Source organism: Pleuronectes platessa, chromosome 8 (assembly GCF_947347685.1).
Source record: "Pleuronectes platessa chromosome 8, fPlePla1.1, whole genome shotgun sequence".
NCBI classification, from domain to species: Eukaryota; Metazoa; Chordata; class Actinopteri; order Pleuronectiformes; family Pleuronectidae; genus Pleuronectes; species Pleuronectes platessa.
In genome coordinates, this window is record NC_070633.1 from 19881141 (window position 1) to 19902805 (window position 21665).

Here is a 21665-nt window from a genome sequence, read left to right on the forward strand (position 1 = left end):
TTTATGGGTCATCACCTCAGACTGACAATGTGATCAAATAAGATTGGATAGTTTTGTTCTATTAAGTTAAGTGTCTGCTTCAGTGTCATTGTGTCACCTGGCTCCTGGTAGTGCAGAAAAAATGAAATCATGTTCTTGTGCTGCGAGATAATCCCCCTCCTGTGACCTAGACCAGAATAATCCTGTTATTAATTCTGTTACATAATGAAATGGGCATTAGAGACTGAATTTCTATTAAAAGGTCATAGAAGCATGGACAGAGCTTTTGACTGAATTATTTTTTGGTGATAAAAATATGTTAAATTGCTCACACTTAATCTGAAAACATAATTTTGACAAGCAGAACAAACATTTGTTGGACATGATTCAGGACTGACAAATGTTTGTTTTCTCCAGTTTATTCCAGTGGGAACCAAGAGCAAATTCAATCAAGCTTTACCAGGGCCGGCACTCATAGATATTAGTCCCTTATGTACGTCCGGTGTTTTTCATTTAGATCCATCGATTATTGTCTTGAAAAATCATTGACATGTTGAATAACATCTCACTACATGAAACACAGTAAAGAAAAAAGACTTGGATCTGCACCCAAATTGAATGTATTAATCCCTGAACCATGATGCATCGTTCTGCCAAGTTGCATGGAAATCAATCGAGTAGGTTTTGTGTAATAAAACAAACAAACAAATGGACAGGGGTCAAAAACAAAACCCCCCCTGTGGAGGTAAATATGAAGGTGGCTGCACGATACCAAAGCTTTTTGATCTAGTGCTTTTATTAATTATTTGAATACATCTCACATGTACAAGATCTCATCAGGTGGATTAACTTGTTTTACTCATCTGTAATATCGTCTACTCAAATATTACTTAAGAGCAGATATACTGCTATCAACAGTAAATGATCTAATTTCACAGTATAGTTATGTATTTATTAAAACAAAATTCTGCACAGGGTCTTAACCCTCAAATAAAAGCCCACAAAGCCAAAAATCAGACCAAAAAGGTTGAATTTATTCAAATATTTTATTTGGAACACATTCAAGTTTTTTACATAAACATTACTTCACTTGATAGTTATACCATCCATGTTTTGAAAGATTTATGTGAACTGCAATGATAAGATTTTCTATTTTAAAAACAACTTTAGGTCAAATCATCCAGTATACAAACACTCACCATAAAGCCGTGCTCAAAGTGACAGAATATGTTAGAAACACTCAAATTCTTTATCAATAAAACGTGAAGGGGTGCAATTCAAACTTAATGTGAAATGTACTTTGATTTCTCCTGAGTTTTACACCTAAAGTTCAATATGCAAAGTTGGGGTACCAAAATAAAAAAAATAGAACAAAAATTCACAGCATGTTTGAGGTAAAGTTCAGAAAAAAAGGTCTCCAAAATTGTATGTCATGTTAAATATTTAATAAATTATTTGCGATTATAAAAATGCCTTAAAAGTACCATTAAAATGTTATGAAAGATCCGCAGATCAGTTGATAGCGTTGGTCACTTTCAGTAAGGCAGCGGTACTCACATTTAGGGAAAGTTCACTGGGGAAAAATTCCCTGATAAGGAATGATAAAAGCATCTGTTTAAAAAAAGAGAGAGGGTGACAAAATAAAAAATTAAAGAAATGTAGTTATATTAAATACAATGTTAAAATGATATACAATCAATACTCACATAGACCAGTTTTTTGTTTTCTTCCCTGTCCTGGAAAATATTAAAGACGGACTCCATGTCCGTTTTCTTCAGAATGAGATAGTTTGAATCTACAGAGACGAGACACAAACATTTAATATCAAATGAACAATAACAGGACTCTGACTTTTTAAAGAGCTGTGAAGTGTCACCCTACATTTGGCATTGATGAGGTCACTAGCTCGCTCCCTGCTCTTGGTTTTCTCCTCCTCCGTGCGACGGGGGGGAGGAGGCGCTGCTGGTTGAGAATCAGGCCACTGTTTGTCTCGCAGAGCGTCGATGTAAGCGGCCATCTGCTCCTCGGTCGGGTTCATCTTGTTTAAGAAAGAGTTCACTTTCCTGAGGGGGGAAAAAAAACATACACCTCAGAATCATAAGTCACGCTAATAAACACACAAACGTGTCGAGTGTGGAAAGGTGTTTTGCAATGGACTCACTTTTTCAGGATGGGCATGACAGGTTTCAGAATAGCATCAAATATGTTTATGAGGATGGAGTTTCCTGTAAAGACACAAGAGGTATTAGAGAAATGAATCAATTTGATTTCACTTTGGAACTTGAAAGAGAACCGAAACATCCAGCGCGAAGCGGACTTGTCAGGGCAGAGGACGAGAGTTTGCATTAGCTCGACCACAGGCCTTTGTTTTTCTGCTTTAATGACGTGCACTCAGACTGCTGCAGACACCACAGAAGGGTTTTTATTCTCTTTATACTTCCTTTTACTCCGCTTGGAAGAGCACATGTGAAATAATTGCCCCTGCGACGTAGTGTTTGCACGAACTAACACAACTAGGTTTCAGTGACAGTATGTACACACAAAACAGACACAAATTCATATTCAAAATAATGCATCATAAGTCTATAAAACCAGCTATGATTGCCTTCTTACTCTTAAGTCTTAAGTATTGCTTTGGAGTCCATGAATGTGGACTTACATTTAATAATAAAATGAATTAAAAAAAACTCAAATAACTTCAAAACACAGAAAGCATTTTTTATCATGAAGCTGAATATTTAAAAAAGCTGTCATTATTCCCTCTCATGTTTTTTCCTCGTCTCTTTTTTCAGATTCAGGAGTCTGGTTAGTTTATCCTCTCCGCCTTCAGATCCTCACTGATCTCATAGAGCGCCTCGCTGGAATCTGACAGAATCACAAAGAACTTAAATCCCTGTCTACATATAATTGACTTGATTTGTAAATTCTTTTGAGTGACTGGCAATGATTTAATTCCCTAAATCTTACTGCAGCTGCTTGGATTTACATGTTTGAAGCCTCCTGATGTTAATTCACCACAGTGAACGCTTATCTGTGTTTGTCGACACAGTGTTATTTTTAAATACTAACACAGTACAAACATAATCCGAAAATACAAATACAAACCTTATAATGAACTAAATTAAAAAGACTCATCATTACAATAATATTTGCTCATTGTCTATCAGTCTATCTTATCTTTTATTTAGCTGAATGTAGCGTTGTTTGGCCAACCAGGTTTCAATTATGGATTATCTGAGTTCCTCACAAGCTCCTACAAGCACCGACCTAGAGAAAAATCTAAACAAAACAAACTTTCACCTTACGAAATACCAGATGATGATTAATAGAGACAGATTCACGATCACTGTAAAGGATTAGCCGTCTCAGACAAGCATCGTGTTTCTACAGGTTAGTTTGCTTGTGACACTGTGAAGTAGTTAATGACACAGTAAATGACTAAAGAGTAAAAAAGGGAAAAAAACAGATAGGAAATCAAAGCTCTTTCTACTGATTGCAGAACCCCCAAAAAAATATAAACAAACCAGAAATTTCCTTCAGCAGATCAAACATGGCTTTGGTCGCCTCCAGCTGCTCCCAGTTGACTTGGCTCCTCTGACCCTCCGAGTCCTCCCCTCTTGGCAGCGTGCCCTGCTCCTTCCCTTTGACTTTGCTCGCTCCGTTTAAAGTCCTGAAACATATTTTGTCCTTTTTAGTTGACCGCGCAGTAAAATTGAGCCAAGACGGACCCTCTGCGCTGTCCCCCTGCGAGCTTCGATCCTGGCGGCTGTGTGGCGGCGAGAAGGCTGAATCGGGCGGCTCGTCCACACTGCCGATTCTCGTTGAGACCAGAGACTCCTGTGACCTGGATCGGGACAGTCCTCTGAGGATGGTTTTAAAGTGGAAGGTGAGGGGGTTTTCAGAGTCCTCCGTTTTGTCCTGGGAACCGTTGTCATTACTCGAAGGCTCTGAGTTAACAGCAGAGGGCGTTTGTGTTTCTGCCTCCTGTTGTGGTTCTGCAGGAGGATCCCAGTCTGAGATAAGGATAGAAGGGAGAGTAGCACTGGGAACATCGGTGTCACCCTGTGTAGAGGCAACAGGGTTCTCTGATGGCGGGGATGAGGATTCTGGGAGCGGCGATGGCATTATGATTTCTTTTGTGGTTTCTGTCTGAGGGCTGGAGGTCTGCCGAGAAAGAACATAGTTAGTGACTGCTGACCCTGTGGCCCCTGTGGTGCAGACACCAGCAAAAAACTAATCCATATATCAGTTTAGTGTCACATTTTTAAAAAGGTAGAGTGCACAGATTTTATTGTTAATTTTACTCATTATTGGTGGAAATATAAAGCATCTAAAACTTATCACAGTTTCAGCTCGAGACAACATTTATAGCAGAGAGACTCGTTTTATTCAAAGGGGGTGAGGAGTTATGAACATTTATCATGCAGTGAAGGTGTAATAATATCAAGAAGTCATGTGATAAATATAGGATCTATTCGTTTTAGTAGTTTGACTCATAGCAGAGGTTAAGAGCAACGACATCTCCATTTTGGCAGTTTCAGTTTTAACCAAAGTTTAAGGACGAGCTTTTCTCTATCGTTTGAAATGCCGAATTTTGATGAGCTCATTTTGACTGTCTCTGTTTCCACCTTCAATTGCTGCTGCCAAAATATCTTTCCTGTGGGTCAATGGCTGTTCCTCCTGTATAAGCATTTAGTAGCCTGTGAGATTGAATGTTTTAATGTGTATAATGTGTGCGTTTTTAATAAAAGGTTGTAACCAGTGACAAACCCGACACATCCCATGACTTTAAACTTCACTACTTGGACATATTCTATAAAGCTTTGGCCCTCGCTTATTGATATTGATAATTGATCGCCTCAATCGTAAGTGATTGGGGAGCTCAAGGAACACGGTGCAACTCCTGACTTCCAGTGAGGAGGGAAACACAAGTGTTGATGGGATCAGATAGATTTAAAAAACAGACTCCGGTTAAGTCTTATAACCCAGACCAATTTGTTCTGACATAAAACCAAAAGTGAGGAAAATTAAATATTTTTAAGCTGCTTTCAGACACGCACAGATGTCCAGACATTTTCCTGAACCTTTCTGGAGGGACTGTCTGTAAGAACACAATTTTCTGTAACTTTTTTCCCTTTTAATGTAAAGCGCTTTTGGTGACATGGACTAATGCTGGCGCCTCCTGCTGCTCCGCCCCTCGCCTTAATGTTCCAGCTATTTTCCTGTTGCTGTGAAAGCATCTGACTCGGATAATATGTTCTTCAGTTCCTGTTCAAGCTGAACGAGGAAGTTTGAATTCAAACTGTGACCACTGTTAACAGAAAGATGGAACATTCATTTTCACTTCCACATATGTCTGGCAGACCTGAGGATTATATTTTCAAACCTGTCTGATCATCTGACTGCTTATGGGTTGGTCACAGTGCTGCCATATTTCAGCAGTTAACTGGTTGAGTACAATTTTCATATAAATGGAGAGCTTTAGCTAAAGTCCTAGGTTGAAATACACTAGAGCAGGGGTCACTAACAGGCGGACCGCTCTCCGAGTCCGGACCCAGAAGCCGTCCCGTACGGACCCGGCCTTACAGCCAAAACAGAAGGTTATGATTTAAAACCTGACGGGGCACTTCTATTTGTAACTGGTGCAGCTTTTTTCGTCTTTACGGTAGTGGTTTAGCGGATGAGGACTCGCACAGACCCATTGCATGCGAGTTAGGCCATCCCACGTGATACTACTCAGCCAATCAAGTCTGTGCCTTCCAGGCGGTTAACGTTGTGACTCTACAGTGCAGACAGATGAGAGAGTTAGAGGCAAGTTACACATGAAAGACGGTAGAAAGAAAAAACACATACAAGTAGATAAAACAAATGAAGAGATACAGACGAGTGAGCAGGAGAAAGTTGAGAAACAGAGGAGTGAGACGGAGACAGGGAGAGAAACAGAGGAGTGAGACGGAGAAAGTGGAGAAACAGGAGTGAGACTGAGAAAGGGAGAGAAACAGGAGTAGGACTGAGAAAGTGGAGAAACAGGAGTGAGACTGAGAGGGAGAGAAACAAAGCAGTGAGAGAGAGAAAGTGGACAAACAGGAGTGAGACTGAGAAAGGGAGAGAAACAGGAATGAGAAGGAGAAAGGGAGAGAAACAAAGCAGTGAGAGAGAGAAAGTGGACAAACAGGAGTGAGATGGAGAAAAGGAGAGAAACAAAGGAGTGAGAGGGAGAAAGTGGAGAAACAGGAGTAAGATTGAGAAAGGGAGAGAAACAAAGGAGTGAGAGGGAGAAATGGACAGAAGCAGAGGAGTGAGACGGAGAAAGTGGAGAACAGGAGTGAGATGGAGAAAGGATAGAAACAGACGAAGAAAGTGGGGGACTGGGATATAAGAGGGGGAAAAAGTGATTCTAAAACTGTTCAATTGTTAAGATGTGTTGAGATTTATTATCTGTAAAATACTTTGAGACTTTTGAGTCAAGATGTGAAACAGAAATATTTAAATTATAGCTTTTGCTCCCTTTATTCTATTTTTCTGAAGTTAAGCCCTTTATATGAACATGCAGCCCTACTTTTATTTAGTTAATGAGAGAACCTTATACATATCTGCAATCATACATGTTCAGTTTTATGTGACGTGATCATAAATAGTCAAAAAGTTTTTGAATCGCACTGAATTCATTTGATTTGACAGTCAGGTAGTGAGATGTTGATACAACTACTAGGCTACTTAAATGTATATCACACTAAATAGTTAGACATTATGATCTTCTGGACCTTTGCTTCAAGAAATGTTCTCTAACTGGACCTCTTTAAATTTAAGTTGAATACCCTTGCACTAGAGTGATCTGTTAATGTCAGAATGAAGAAAAGCAGACATGGGAAAGTTTACCTCTTCCTCCTCTTGCCCTGGTGTCAGGAAGTAGGCCAAGCCGCTGAGGAGGCCCCACACGCCTTCATAGTGTTCCTCTTCATTCAGCAGTTTGTCAAGCGGACAGAGGAACTGAAAAACTGGTTGTGTGTGACCGATCATATTATCTGAGACCAACTCCTGGAAAAGAAAAGAAAAAGTTGAGCCATTAAGCATTTTGAAGCGATTATACTGTCAACACATCTAAGATAGCTTTTTTTTCCCACCTGTAGAAAGTGCTCCACTGATACTCGAGCTTCTTCTTTAGCCTCATCGCTCACAGCCGACTCCTCCGGTTCCAGGATCGAGGGCAGGGTGGTGGAGTCCTGAGAAGGGCAAAAAGCTGAATCCCAGACTTGTGGAACAAAAGTTGTATTTTGTTTACACAGCAGTGCTTCCCCCAGGCTCACACTGAATACATAGAAAGAAGTAAACACAACTGACTAATCCAAAATACACAGTCCATTTGTGGAAAATCCTCTGTTAAAAGGTCATGTACACGATACTCAAAGATGTCACCCTGGAACCAGCATCTCAGAATAAAACGCTTAGTTCGCCACACACTGATGTTTTCACAAAAGCACCCAACAATTTACCCCACAACAATCGAACCATTGGATTGTTTTTGCTTGTGCAAGTTCAGATTCTTCGCTGTGTGTGGCGTCTTTTTCTGTAAATGTCCACCATATACTAAATATTAAATCACATACACATGTCCTCTACATTGACATTTCTGCAACAACCTTGAACAGTAGAAAAACTGCTGGAAAAGCTTTGCAACAAACATGGGCTGAGCAGTTTTCTCTAACAACACGCTGCTCCTCTGGTCCTTCGGAAGTACCGCCACATTTTTCTGACAGTTTCAACGATGTCAATAGTTTGGCATAATCTACCGTGTGTATTGGGAGACTTTGGTTTTCAAGCTTGCAACAAGGGCATCAATTCAGTGATTCAAGTCAGTGGTTAAAAAAAAGGCCATAATGAGGTGTAATTAAGCATTTTACTGATATTTCACTTCAGAAAATGCCAGAAGTTGACGTTGGAGTGTGGTATTTCATTTCATATTGCAGACATCAATCCTGTTTTCAATAACTTTTGATCTGTTTACAGTGTGCAGACTCTACACTCAGCTGCCACTTTATTATTGGATCCTAAACTGAATTCAACAATCCTTCAAAAAATCCTGTGTTCATGATGGTGATAATGTGGAGTTTTTTTTTATTAAACTGTCTGAGCGAGGTGTTGAACGTTATTATAATTTTGGAGGATGTAGTTTGAGATGCTGTTGAACTGGACTGAATGATACAGAGGGGCGTGTTATTTAACATCCCCTCAGAGATATACATGTTTATTACAGTGCTGTTGTATTGCTTTGCATTATTTTAAAGCAGATGTACCTAATAAAGTGAGTTAATATTGCAGGTATTTCTATCTGTTAAAAACAGACAGTAAAAAACACTATACAAGTACTGTATTTACTGTACCTGCCATCTGTTGCGAAAATAAATCACATCCATGTACGTCTTCCTGATGTCCCACTGCAGGTTCTCAGGGCTGTTGTTCTCCTCCAGGTGAACGGTGAAGGTCAGCTCCTCATCCTCAAGGTCGACCTGCAACACGGTTCACTCATGTTCAAACTGCAGCTCAAACATTAACAAGCCAACCAAGGACAAGCTTTTACAGGCCTGCAGGACATTCCACACTGTCAGTGGTATTTATATCTCACATGAGGGATGCTGACAGCCCAGCGGCCAACGCGCCACATCTCGTACGACAGCTTGAATTCCATCATGTCCTCTTGCACTGTTGTCAAGTAGTTCTCCAGATCGCTGTCCTCCTAATGTTGTTTTGGCCAAAAAGCGACAATATGTCATGTCTCACAAGTCGTCAGCATCAGTTTAATGTGTTGTGTTGTGTTGTGTTGTGTTGTGTTGTGTTGTGTTTTCTGTGGCTGCCTCACCCCGTCAGAGTCCTGCTGGCTGTAAATGGAGCCCTCCCTGCTGCTGGCATCGTCCTCGTTGGGCCCGTTTTCCTGGTTCGCTATGATCCTCATCATCAGGTCCTGCTCCATCATTTTCATCTTCTTCTTCTTGGCCTTCTTGGACTTCATCTTCTCCACAAACTTTGACCATCCTTCCTTCAGCTTGTTGGCTGAACATTAAAGAGTGAAAGTCACACAGGGTTTCTGCAGATGTTAACAAGTTATATTTATGACAGAACATTGAAGACCTACTTCAGGTATGACAGATATCCCAGAATTACTTACACTTCCTAGTTATTGAAGAAAAGGTGAAGTAACCTGGCAGAGAATAACCCTCGGTGCTATGTCTCAAACTACAGGCAGAGACGATAGGTATCCAAAACCAAGTCGAGTGTACCGAGATACATTCTGACCAGGCTGTTTGTAGACATTACACTGACACATAAATTATGTATGGCCCCAAAACATATCTATGAAATATGAAATTTGATTGCGACAGAAATAGCATTAAATGAACATCAACATTATTAAGATCTAGAATGTATTATTTTATCTAATAAAACATTTCAAGGCCTAAAATTCGGATAAATGAGTTTTAGATGGTAACCCTGTGACAGACAATTCCACAGTTTCTCATTAATATTTTACTGTCTTTACTATCTTTAGTACCAGTTTTCTTTAGTGTGTTCACTGTCGTAATGAAGGGACATTTTCTCCCCCCCCGTGTCCTGAGTGTTATTCATGGAGAGAATAAGAATAATTTATACCTCGACCTTGGTCCTGACCTAATCAACACTTCAGCTGCAAAAATGTATAAACTTAATGCTGCGAGGAAACTATTCACTGGATATAATTCAGACTTAATTGGACGTGTAAGAACTGTAAACATGATTTGTAATCAAACTTTCAGTGGAATGCTTTACGTGATGGCCTAACAATCAATAAATGTCCCTGCAGGGATGCATAATTCCTATTGATAATGACAAATTATTATGTTTTTTTTCAGAATTTACGACAGGGCCTTAAAAGAGAAAATGCACATTTATCATATCAGATGGTTCATTATCACGGCATAATCCCTCTTATTCAGTCATCATCACTGCTGGATTGTTTTCAATACAAAGAGAAAGGAGCTGCGCTTGAAAACAGCTACGGAATTATTTGGCATTCAGCTTGCTGTTTGTGTAATTACCTATCTGGACCAATAAACAGAAGGAGCGGGGGACTAATTAGGCATTGAAATGCAGGCTGGTGAAGAAAAATCATCATGTCACATTGCTGTTTATCAAACCATTGTGCGAGATGTTATACAAGCACGGTCGTCTATTCTCCAAACACCCACAAACGACTTTACATCCATCTGCCTTCATAGTCTACATTATCCTCCGGGGGAAAATAACTGTTTAAAATCATATGTACTGTGTCGGAGAGGCTTGAAACGAATAAGTTTTGTGTTGAAACTAAAAACCCACCTTTCCTTTTGCTCTTGACCCTGGTGCCATTTGAAATCTCCGCTCCCTCTGAGTCCCTAGAAAACAAAAAAACAGCCATCGGACAAAACCCATCAGATCCAACATCTAACACAGGAGGCGTCCAATAGGATTACAGCTCCGAGGCTCACTGTGACTGTGTCGGGTCGGCAGGGTTGCAGAAATAAGATTACAGCCACTCACACTTCTCTGGCCTCGCCCTCGTCTTTGCTCTCCTGCGAAGCCAGAGAGGCTTCTTCCGGGTCTGACCCACACAGATCCTCCACGGAGCCTTTGGGGGTCGCTCTGTCGAGTTGGCTCAGCACCAGCTGGTTTAGGTTGTCTGGGTCGGACAGCCATGTCACCAACAGGCCAAACCCTGGGGAAAACAGCCAACGCGCTAAATCAATCTTACACTGTTTGTTTAGATTATAATGACTCATGTTTTTGAAACGTCTAAAATCGTCTGGAAATTCTGTAGTAACATTTTTAAAGGGAACACTTTTATGGTTTTCAAAATATTCTCATGCTTCATCTCACTAATTACCACGTTGAAAAGTTGTGATTTTATGGAGGGTGAAGGTTAAAGACGTTCTTGGCCGAGATTAGGGATTTAAACACGTTAACCGATCATGTGACCACTTGTGATTGGATCCCTCAGGACGGACGTTGATACCAGGTCTGAAAAGGTTCCACTACAACAAGGAAGTAAAAACAGTATTTCCCTAAATGTAAAACTATTAATTTAAATCTAGCACAGTAGTTCTTCTTTTGAATTTAAAAGGCTCAATGGATTTTAAAATAAGTACTAATATTAATTTATACGATCCAATGTCTTGGATGTCCGAACATTATAAAGTTCAATAACTGTGACTAATATGTGAAATCCAAATGTTAGGCTGAAAGAGAATTAGGCCTTTTACTGTATTAGTGAAACCATGTGCAACGTTGCCAACTATGCAAATCTACTGCAAACACTCAGTCTCTGCACAAAACACTGTTGTCAGAAATGAGCTGTTTCAGGTCATTAAAATGGAAATCAGTCTGGACGTGCAGATTATTTTTTAACTAGAGCTGAAAGAAATCACTTATAGTAACGGAGCCACATGTATAATTGCTAAAACCTACTGCACGGCTAGGCTCCCACAAGATAAAACATTTTATCTGTTGCTAAAAAAAAAAGATGAAACCCTGAAGGGGAACTGGCAGATCACTGCGGAAGGAGCTTTCTTTTTATTTAGCCCAAATTCCTGATCAAATGCCACTGACGATACAGGATTACATTCAATTCTCACTTGTGTAAGTCATCATGGGCGGCTTATCACCTTATGTAAGACTACGCGCCTGCAAGAGAGATAATTTAATGCTTTCCTACCCTTTAGGGCCACAATCTCGTTTAAGGTACAGCGGTTGACTTCTTGGCCCCAGAAGGATTTTGAGAAAAGGTTGCGCACAAGAGCGTCGGATAGCTCTCGAAGAACAGCGACCTCATTGGCTGGGGAGCCAAACAGGAGCTCCCTGAGAGGAGAGAACACACAGAAGAGGAAATAAAAAGGAGTGAAGTGGAAGTACTAAATGAGATTGTAGCTGTTTATCACCTCACAACTGTTATCACCTGAGGTGAATCTTAAATCTAAAGTGACGTATTACTCTTCAAACACCATTTAGCAAAGGAAATACCATTAGGGCATCATGACAAGTAGGATCCAGTAAAGGTTTGGTAAATTATTCATAGACGATAAAAAAGATATTGAGGCCTTTATAGAGTTCAGGCACATTACTGAGTGCAAAGAGTAAGTGAAGCAGCAAAGGCAGGGAATGACAAAGGGCCATTTAAAAAGAGAGTAGGTGTAAAGTCCCACCTGTCAGACTGCTTCACATTGTGCAAGTGCTGGGTCAGAATACGAATGGATCCCACCACCGCCTGGCAGATATCGAAGTCCTTTGCTCTCTCAATGATGCGGTCGATTACGTAGTCGAATTCCCTGCTGAGCACCTGGTGGAGAGGCTGGTGCTCGGGGGGCTCGGGAACGGCGTACCAGGGCAGGACCAGCTGAGCATAGACGCACTCAAACACTGAGGAGAGCAGACACAGAGTCAGTCAGTCAGTCGGTCAGTCAGTTGGTCAGCAGGTAAATTCAAATTCACACCAAGTTAGCATGATCACCATCAAACTGAGAGACTCCAAATCCTCATTTTCTACTTCTAATAAAAGATAAACATCGGCCGATATGAGCCTTTAACAGATACATGTGTATCATTGCTTGTTTGCTGAGGTGCAGAGATATGAAGAATTGTCTTTTACAGTTTAAACAACGCAAACAAATATGTGTATTTATGTTTATATAAAAATATGTTGACATTTTCTTGACTGTATTTATGCTTTCTTTATATTATAGTTATTTACAGCAACGTTTATGGTTAAACTGTAATACATGAAACATCGATTAAACTTCTTTGAAAAGGTTTTAATGACATTCGAGGAATCCTAGCCAATTTTTTTTTATTTACATATACATGAATGTGTACGCTGTTTCAATTGATATCGAAAAGTTTTTACTTTTTTTATTTCCCAACATTTGCATAGACATCACACCCCCTATGAATCTATATTTGTCAGGCTTGTTACGTCATTATATCCTCTGGGAATTATTCATTAATTATAAGAAAAGGAGAGTTTTCAGAGCGTGAGAATTTGTTTGTGAGAGGATAAGTCCCTCGGGGGAGTTTGTTTTAGAAAGAGTTTCTTTAGAAATCATGCAAAACCAGCTGAAAGTGTTGCAGTGTACTTAAAACTTAGCTTGAAAGATATTTTTAAACATTTATATTCACTTATATATGTGAATATTTGCTGTATTTCAGTAATTAGTCAGTATTTTATTTTCATTCGATTGAAATGAAATGAAAATGGCACAAACCAATTTGAAAGAGTAATTGAATAGTGAGGCAGACTTTTTAAAATAATTTTACTGTATGTCCTGAATATTTCTTGTGTATTTGTTTGTTTAAACAAAGTAATTTTTTTCAAACATGAGTTGCCTTAATTGCATTAAAATTAGGTTTGAATTATAGCTGAGATTGGGCTGAAAAATGGACATCATGCATGTATGGTATGGGCAGTTTAAAAGTGTACTAGGTTTTAAAACACATACAAATGTGAATGCATAGAAAGGTTCAAATTTAACCAAGACTGCTGAGAATCTATGAAAGATTATTCTACCTTTCTCAGTTCAACAGCTTTTCTGTGGTTTTTAAAAAGGTATGACTTGCACTTTAAGAAATCTAAACACAGACAGAAGGGAAATATCTCTCTTAAAGGGCTTCATTCAGAGTTGTGACATGGATCTTAATCTCCAAACCAATGAGTGCAAAGCAAAGACAACTTGCATAGAAGAAAGAGCAGACCTGGTTTCCTGTTTAACACTTCATACTGTAGACTCACACATCCCGCCTCTCGAGGCTATTTTTCATATTTTTTTTACTTTCCCCAGAGCCCCTCCTCGTGTAACATGAGCTGTGGCTGCAGCTGTGTCTATGCAAAACTGTCCTTTTCAACTGTGTTGAGTGAAAACACTGTGAAATGTGCTGACGACCAAAACAAAAGACCCCAAGGACACGGACCGAAAGTTTCTCACTTCACTCTTCACTTTCTAACCTGCAGGGAACGATGTTTTTACAGCACCTTAAACAAAGTACATGATCTGTTTGAATGATAAAAACACGCCTCACCTTGTCTTAAAGACCTCTTCACATGTGTATACTGGGACCCCAACAGCTCGGTCTGAACGCTGCTTCCTCCATCCAACAAGTCTTCGTCAACACCATCCTGGGACACAGGGAAGCACGAATAACATGTTACAGGGTCACGTATGGGATCAGTTAGTGCTGAACCTCAGGTCACGGTGGGGTGAGATAACCCGTTTTTCTGGCTTCTGCACAGGAGAAACCAAAGCACCTCTGGCTGTATGCGCTTAATCCTCAGTATTTGTCTAATTTCAATAAACTCACACCACAAGTGTTTGTTTAACCAGTGTGACGACCCCTCCCTTTCTGCTAGCATCATGCAGCTGATTACTTCCTGCAGGAGTTGGCAGAAAGGGAGGGTCGTTAGGGCAAGGTGCTCACACCTGGCTAGGCCTCTACCCAAGGTGATATAAGCCAGCCTGGTCTCATTGTCTCTCTCTCTCTCCTAGGCTCCACGCCGCTACAGGTTCTTGGTTCTTGGTTCTTTTTGGCGTCTTCCTTGTACACTCAACAGGAGCACACACATCTCACTCATCCATACACTACATTCACCACTGATGCCACTACTCTCCACACCTCATGCTTTTTGTACATATAATTGTTCAAGTTATAATAAAACCTTTTCATTTAGCACTTTCAATCCTGACTCGTCTCCCCTCCTTGTCACATATGTTGAGCCAGTTTGTGACAAGTGGGGGCTCGTCCGGGATACAGTATTAGGATTAAAATAGCTTAAATTTGGTCTGTACTGGTAAATTGGCCCGGTTTAGGTTGGTGTGTGCTTCCTCCTCTTGCAGACAATGGTTTTTGGTTTGCTTTGTTGGAGTGTACACTACTTGTTGTTGGACATAGCTGACTGTGCGTTGGTTAGTCATCAACTGTTCTGGGAGGGGAAATGTCAGGTTGTTGTCAGTGCTGGTTATTTCTTGTAGGAAATTAAGGAGAGGTATTTGGTCCATTTCTGTTTGTGGTGAAGGTGATTGGATTTGACTGGGGCTTTGCGTTTAGCCCTATCTGGGGTATGTTGGTATCTGTTGGAGCAGGAGTTTCTACCCCCTGTTAGGTTTGGTAGCGGGTTCCTCTAGGGGACTCGTGGTGATCACTTTAGGTGGCGGCGAAGGTGGGTAGAGCTATTAGCTCGGGAGCACCTCTAGGGTTGGGAGAGGGTTGCCAGTCCTCTGGTGGCCTTCTTCTCACCACTGGTTTCGCGTGCATAAGTACCCCCCACCATTAACTGCACGAAGACTAGGATAAGTTAGTTAGCTAGTTTTAATGGTTGTAGTTAATATCAGTAAAGGGGGGAGGCTCCTGTTCACCAGTTACCTCAGGTTTGGGTTTTCTGCGTGTCTCAGTCAAGGTTTGTAACTTGTTAGGCTGATTGTTTTTGAGGATGGCTTCCCTTGTGGAGAGTTTCATCCAGGATCCTTCACAGGCTTTGCTGGACCAGTGCACTAAAGATCAACTTCTTAGGATAGCAGAGCACTATGAAGTTGACATTTCAGATATAAAGTTAAAGGAGAGTGTGAAGACCTGCTTAAGGGATGGTCTGTTTGAGGCTGGAGTTTTGTGCAGGCAGTCTGTAAGCAGTCCAGTGACCAGTGTAGTGCCTAATCCTGGAGCTCTAACATTTGAACAACAGAAGGAGTTGCTGCAGTTGCAGTTAAAACAGCAGTTAGAGTTGGAGAGGTTGAAATGTGAAAAGGAAGTAGAGTTGGAAACTATAAAGCATAAAACTGAGTGTGCCAAGTTGGAAATGCAACAGCATCAACTACAGCTGGTAAGAGAGGGTAAACTTTCAGATATGGGGAGAGTGGATAGTTTTGAGGCCTCAGGGGGCAAGTCTTCCCAGTGTGACCTGGTTAATAATCTCCGCCTGCTTCCCAGGTTTAGTGAGTCTGATCCAGATTCATTTTTTTCTCTGTTTGAGAGGATAGCAGATGCTCGAGACTGGCCAGACGCAGACAGAACGATGCTGTTACAGTGTGTTCTGACTGGAAAGGCCCAGGAGGCTTACTCTGCTTTAAGTGTATCAGAAAGTAAGGTTTATGACACAGTGAAGGCAGCAGTGTTAAAAGCTTATGAACTTGTGCCAGAGGCATATCGCCAGCGTTTCAGATCTGGGAAGAGGCGGGATAATCAGACCTACACTGAATTGGCCCGTGATTTGACTTCCCAGTTTAACCGCTGGTGTGCAGCATCTGAAGTTGTTGCATTTGATGATCTCTGCAACCTGGTGGTACTGGAACAACTTAAGAACTCTGTACCTGAGCGGGTGGCTACCTACATTACTGAACATAAGGTAAAAACCCCGAGAGATGCTGCAGTCTTGGCTGATGAGTATGTTCTAACACACAGAAGTTTCTGGGACACAACGGGAGCAGCGGGTCATAGAAATGACACTTATTCTAGGCCAGTAAAGATAAAAACAGCTAACGAGGCAGATCGGCAAAAGTTTACTCAGGGTGGGCGGAGTTCAGTAGTAAATTCTGACACCTGTAGGTACTGTCAGGCAAGGGGGCACTGGAAAAAGGAGTGTCCAGTGCTGAAAGCCAGGAGGTCCTCTGGTCGGGTGAAACCTGCTGTTATGGCTGCTCCAGTTATAACATCTGAGAGCAGGGCGTTAGGTCAAGTGCAGGCTTGTACTAAGCCGGTAGCTCCTCAGGATGACTACTCTGCTTTCATTTCGGATGGGTGGGTCTCTTTGGTAGGAGGTGGGGTGCAGGTTCCCATTAAAATCCTAAGAGATACTGGAGCACTAGATTCTTTCATTCTTGAGTCTGTGTTACCATTTTCATCCAGGACTGATACTGGTGGATGTGTAATCACACTGGGGATGGGTATGGTTCCATTCTCGGTCCCATTGCATCGGTTGGTTCTAAATTGTGGTCTTGTTCAGGGGGAGGTGTCAGTGGGTGTTCGTCCCCAGTTACCTATTGGGGGTTTGCATATGATTTTGGGGAATGATTTGGCTGGTGACAAGGTGTGGGCCGATGGTCAGCCTAATGTAGTGCAGCCCCCTACCTTCCCCACTGTAGTAGAGCCCTCTGTGACACCACTGCACTTGGGTGACATTTTCCCAGCCTGTGCCGTCACTCGTGCTGCCAGTCGTGATGCTCAGAGGATGGTGGAGCCAGAGTGGTTGGAGTTGCCAGATTCTTTGCTGGTTGACCAGTCAGCGGGTTCTCAGGCCGAGCTAGTGGCAGAACAGAAGGCTGATTCCTCTTTAATGGAGCTGTTTGACCAAGTTGTGCCAGCATCAGAGGTGAGGGATACTGCCCAGTGCTATTTCCTCCTAAATGGGCTATTGGTTCGGAAGTGGCTGTCACATGGTGATGCATCTGTAGGAGAGCCAATCTTCCAAGTTGTTGTCCCTACAAACTGTCGCAATAAAGTGCTCCAGACGTCACATGGTGACGTGGCAGGTCATCTTGGCGTCCGTAAAACTTACCACCGTATATTGCAGCATTTCTTCTGGCCACGCTTAAAGAGAGATGTTGCTCTTTTCGTTAAGACGTGTCATACCTGTCAGATCACTGGCAAGCCAAATCAGGTTGTTAAACCTGCTCCTCTACAGCCAATCCCCGCCATTGGACAGCCATTTGAGCATTTGATTATTGATTGTGTGGGGCCCCTACCTCGGTCCAAATCTGGACACACATATTTGCTGACTGTAATGTGTCAGGTTACCAGGTATCCTGCTGCTTACCCACTTCGCAGCATTACAGCCAAAGCCGTGGTTGGAGCGTTGACTCAGTTCATTTCAGTATTTGGCATCCCTAAAGTCATACAGTCTGACCAAGGTTCTAACTTCACATCCCATCTGTTTGCTCAGGTGCTTAAACAATTACACATCAAGCATAACAAATCAACAGCCTACCATGCGCAAAGTCAGGGTGCGCTTGAACGTTTCCACCAAACGTTGAAATCACTGTTGCGAGCTTATTGTACAGAACTGTCGGGTGACTGGGGGGGTGGGCTGCCCTGGTTGCTGTTAGCAGCTCGCGAAGTTATCCAGGAAAGTACTGGATTCAGCCCGAATGAACTGGTGTTTGGCCATAAAGTGCGTGGCCCACTTGCAGTTTTGCAAGATGGTTGTTTGCCAGAGGATCCACCTCCAAATCTTAAGGATTATGTTAGTGGTTTCAGATTGAAACTGTACAGGGCAGGTGAGCTGGCTAAGCAAAAGCTGCAGAAGTCACAGGGCAAGATGAAGCAACGATATGACCAACGGGCTGAGGCTCGCCAGTTTAACCCAGGTGACCGTGTACTTACTCTTCTGCCTCTGGTAGATTCCCCTTTTCAAGCTAAGTACAGTGGTCCTTTCTCTGTGGTGCGTCAAGTCTCTGATCTAAACTATTTGATTGAAACTCCTGGCCGTAGAAAATCTACAAGGTTGTGTCATGTAAACCTCCTGAAGCCATATCACACTAGTGAGTCTGTGTCTCCACTGCCGAAGAGCTCTCCAGCCAAGCCAATGTTGGTCTCTGGCCCTGTTTTGACCTCTTCCATGTCTGAACTAGTGGTAGTTGAGGAGGAAGGGTTGGATATTGCTCCAGATGATGGGTTGTTGCGGGGCCGGTTGAAAAATTCAGAGACGTTACAAGATCTAAATATCCTTGTCGGGCACTTAAATGTGGTTAAACGTGATGAATTGATTAAACTAATTAACAGCTATCTATCACTGTTTTCTGATACCCCAACCCAAACGCACTTAATTGAGCATGACATAGATGTTGGAGTTGCTGAGCCCATCAAGCAGCGTTTTTATCGTGTGTCAGATGAAAAAAGGAGACAGTTGGATGCTGAAGTACAGTACATGCTGGATAATGATATTGCTGAGCCTTGTTCATCAAACTGGGCCTCCCCATGCCTCCTAGTAAAAAAGGCAGATGCTAGTTTGAGGCCCTGCACTGACTATCGTAAGGTGAACAGTATCACTAAACCTGATCTGTATCCACTTCCTCGTATGGAAGATTGTATTGATATGGTAGGTTCAGCCACATTTGTGAGCAAATTTGATCTTCTCAAAGGGTACTGGCAAGTCCCACTCACCAAAAGGGCAAGGGATATTTCAGCCTTCATAACTCCTTCTGGCTTGTATTCGTACACTGTTATGCCATTTGGTTTGAGGAATGCTCCTGCAACATTTCAACGGCTAATGAATCGGGTTGTTTCAGGGCTTACAGGTTGTGCAGTATACCTAGATGATGTTGTGGTGTATTCTGACACCTGGGAAGAACATGTACAGCGTATAGGTGCTCTCTTTGACAGGTTGGTCTGGGCCAACTTGACAGTAAATCTGGCCAAGTGTGAGTTTGCCAGAGCCACTGTGACCTATCTTGGGAAGGTGGTGGGTCAAGGCCAGGTTCGACCTGTGGAGGCCAAGGTCATGGCAGTGCAAAAGTTTCCCCCCCCTACCACCAAGAAAGAGCTGATGCGTTTCCTAGGGTTGGTAGGCTACTACCGCAGTTTTTGCAAGAACTTTTCATCTGTGGTTGCACCCTTGACCGACCTCTTGAAAGCTAAAGCTGAATATATTTGGTCTTCAATGTGTCAAAATGCATTTGACAGTGTAAAAGCCTTGTTGTGTTCAGCCCCAGTGCTGGCAGCGCCACGATTTGATCAGCCCTTTAAACTTCATGTAGATGCCAGCAATGTGGGTGTTGGGGCCGTCCTGTTGCAGGAGAATGCGGAGGGTGTAGAGTGTCCTGTGAGCTTCTTCTCAAGAAAATTTAACAAGCATCAATACAACTATTCAGTGATTGAGAAGGAGGCTTTGGCACTTGTTTGGGCTCTGCAGCATTTTGATGTCTATGTCGGCTCAGGGTTATCTCCGCTGACTGTCTTCACTGACCATAACCCCCTCACCTTCTTGAAGTCACTGCAAAATCCTAATCAGAGGCTAATGAGGTGGGCGCTGTTCCTGCAGCCATATAACCTAGACATCCGACACATTAAGGGGACTGACAATGTAATGGCAGATGCCCTGTCTCGGGCACCTGTGGACCCTTAGTCTATTTATTCATGCTGTCTCTCATTTCCATGTTCTCCTCTGCTCATCTCTCGGCTCTTCATTCCCTTAAAATGCTCCTTTGGTACCAAGGCTGCTGGGTTGGTGAGGATGGAGGGATGTGCTGGAGGATGCAGCCTGGGGGGAGTGCAGTACTGACTGTCAGTTATTGGTAACGTATGAACCATGACAGATTGGAACATATTGACACTTATTTGATGTATAACACGAGGTGGAACCTCGTTCTTATGGAGGGGGGTGTGACGACCCCTCCCTTTCTGCTAGCATCATGCAGCTGATTACTTCCTGCAGGAGTTGGCAGAAAGGGAGGGTCGTTAGGGCAAGGTGCTCACACCTGGCTAGGCCTCTACCCAAGGTGATATAAGCCAGCCTGGTCTCATTGTCTCTCTCTCTCTCCTAGGCTCCACGCCGCTACAGGTTCTTGGTTCTTGGTTCTTTTTGGCGTCTTCCTTGTACACTCAACAGGAGCACACACATCTCACTCATCCATACACTACATTCACCACTGATGCCACTACTCTCCACACCTCATGCTTTTTGTACATATAATTGTTCAAGTTATAATAAAACCTTTTCATTTAGCACTTTCAATCCTGACTCGTCTCCCCTCCTTGTCACATATGTTGAGCCAGTTTGTGACACCAGGCATCTAAATGAGGAGCTGGATTAATGTATTGACTTTAATGAGGACATAACAAATGCATTTGCCAATATTTGTCCATTTGATTCTGACGTATCGACACGAGACAGGATGTTTCAGGAGGTGAATGATCCACACAAGCATCTCATGCTCACATTAAACCGTGACACAGTTCGGATCATGCGACAGAGCTCGTCAAAGAGCTCCAACCCAAACTCCTGCCACTGAACCAAAACAAGTGGGTGGCTCGCTCGGGCCCGGTCACATACCTGCAGGGGGTTCCCCTCGGGGTCCTCATCCGTTTGGGTGCTGCTCTCTCGACCACTGCTCCCCAGCAGCCACGGCGAGGAGAAGCAGCAGAGGAAACACAGGACATAGTTGGTGAGAGAGCGGCCACAGTCGGAGAAGTACCACAGCAGGCCGAGGGTTACAGCGATGGATATGCGCCATATGTACATCTTCTTCTTCTTCTTCTTCTTCCTCTTCCTCTGCAGCTATAGGAGATGTCCTCTTCTTCTTCCTCTCACTCCCTGCCCGGCTGCGCTGCGCATAGTTTACCCGCCTGAATCTCCTCTAACACCGGGGAGAGGAAGGAGAAGGAGACGCTGCTTCCACAAAGCGGAAAAAAGCTGAAGTTTACTGAAGTGGTGGAAGAGCAGAGCTGTGATTGGCTGGAGGCCGTCCCGCGTGTCTGCTGTTGATTGTATCAGGATGCCATCTATAGGCTGCAGCTTTACCTGACATCTATCTATCTATCTATCTATCTATCTATCTATCTATCTATCTATCTATCTATCTATCTATCTATCTATCTGTCTGTCTGTCTGTATTGCAAAATAAAAAAGTGACAAAAGTTAAAAACAAATTCTGTAATTAAGTTTACAAAGGAAATACAAATCTGGAAATGAAATAGTTACAATTAAA

At 42.4% G+C, this 21665-nt stretch overlaps 1 protein-coding gene across 1 annotated transcript; it reads right to left on the reverse strand.

The window, feature by feature from the left end:
• Positions 1 to 1006: 1006 nt before the first annotated feature.
• On the reverse strand, positions 1007 to 21404 carry si:rp71-46j2.7 (uncharacterized). The gene is made up of 16 exons (XM_053428877.1): positions 21011 to 21404; positions 14056 to 14152; positions 12189 to 12402; positions 11702 to 11844; positions 10531 to 10705; positions 10330 to 10385; positions 8837 to 9027; positions 8603 to 8713; positions 8361 to 8486; positions 7104 to 7202; positions 6859 to 7017; positions 3504 to 4143; positions 2141 to 2204; positions 1861 to 2042; positions 1686 to 1774; positions 1007 to 1590 (listed from the first exon to the last, which is right to left on the reverse strand). Exons 1-16 carry the CDS (start codon positions 21197 to 21199, stop codon positions 1492 to 1494), a joined length of 2634 nt encoding a protein of 877 aa, XP_053284852.1. The 5' UTR covers positions 21200 to 21404; the 3' UTR covers positions 1007 to 1491.
• Positions 21405 to 21665: the final 261 nt, after the last annotated feature.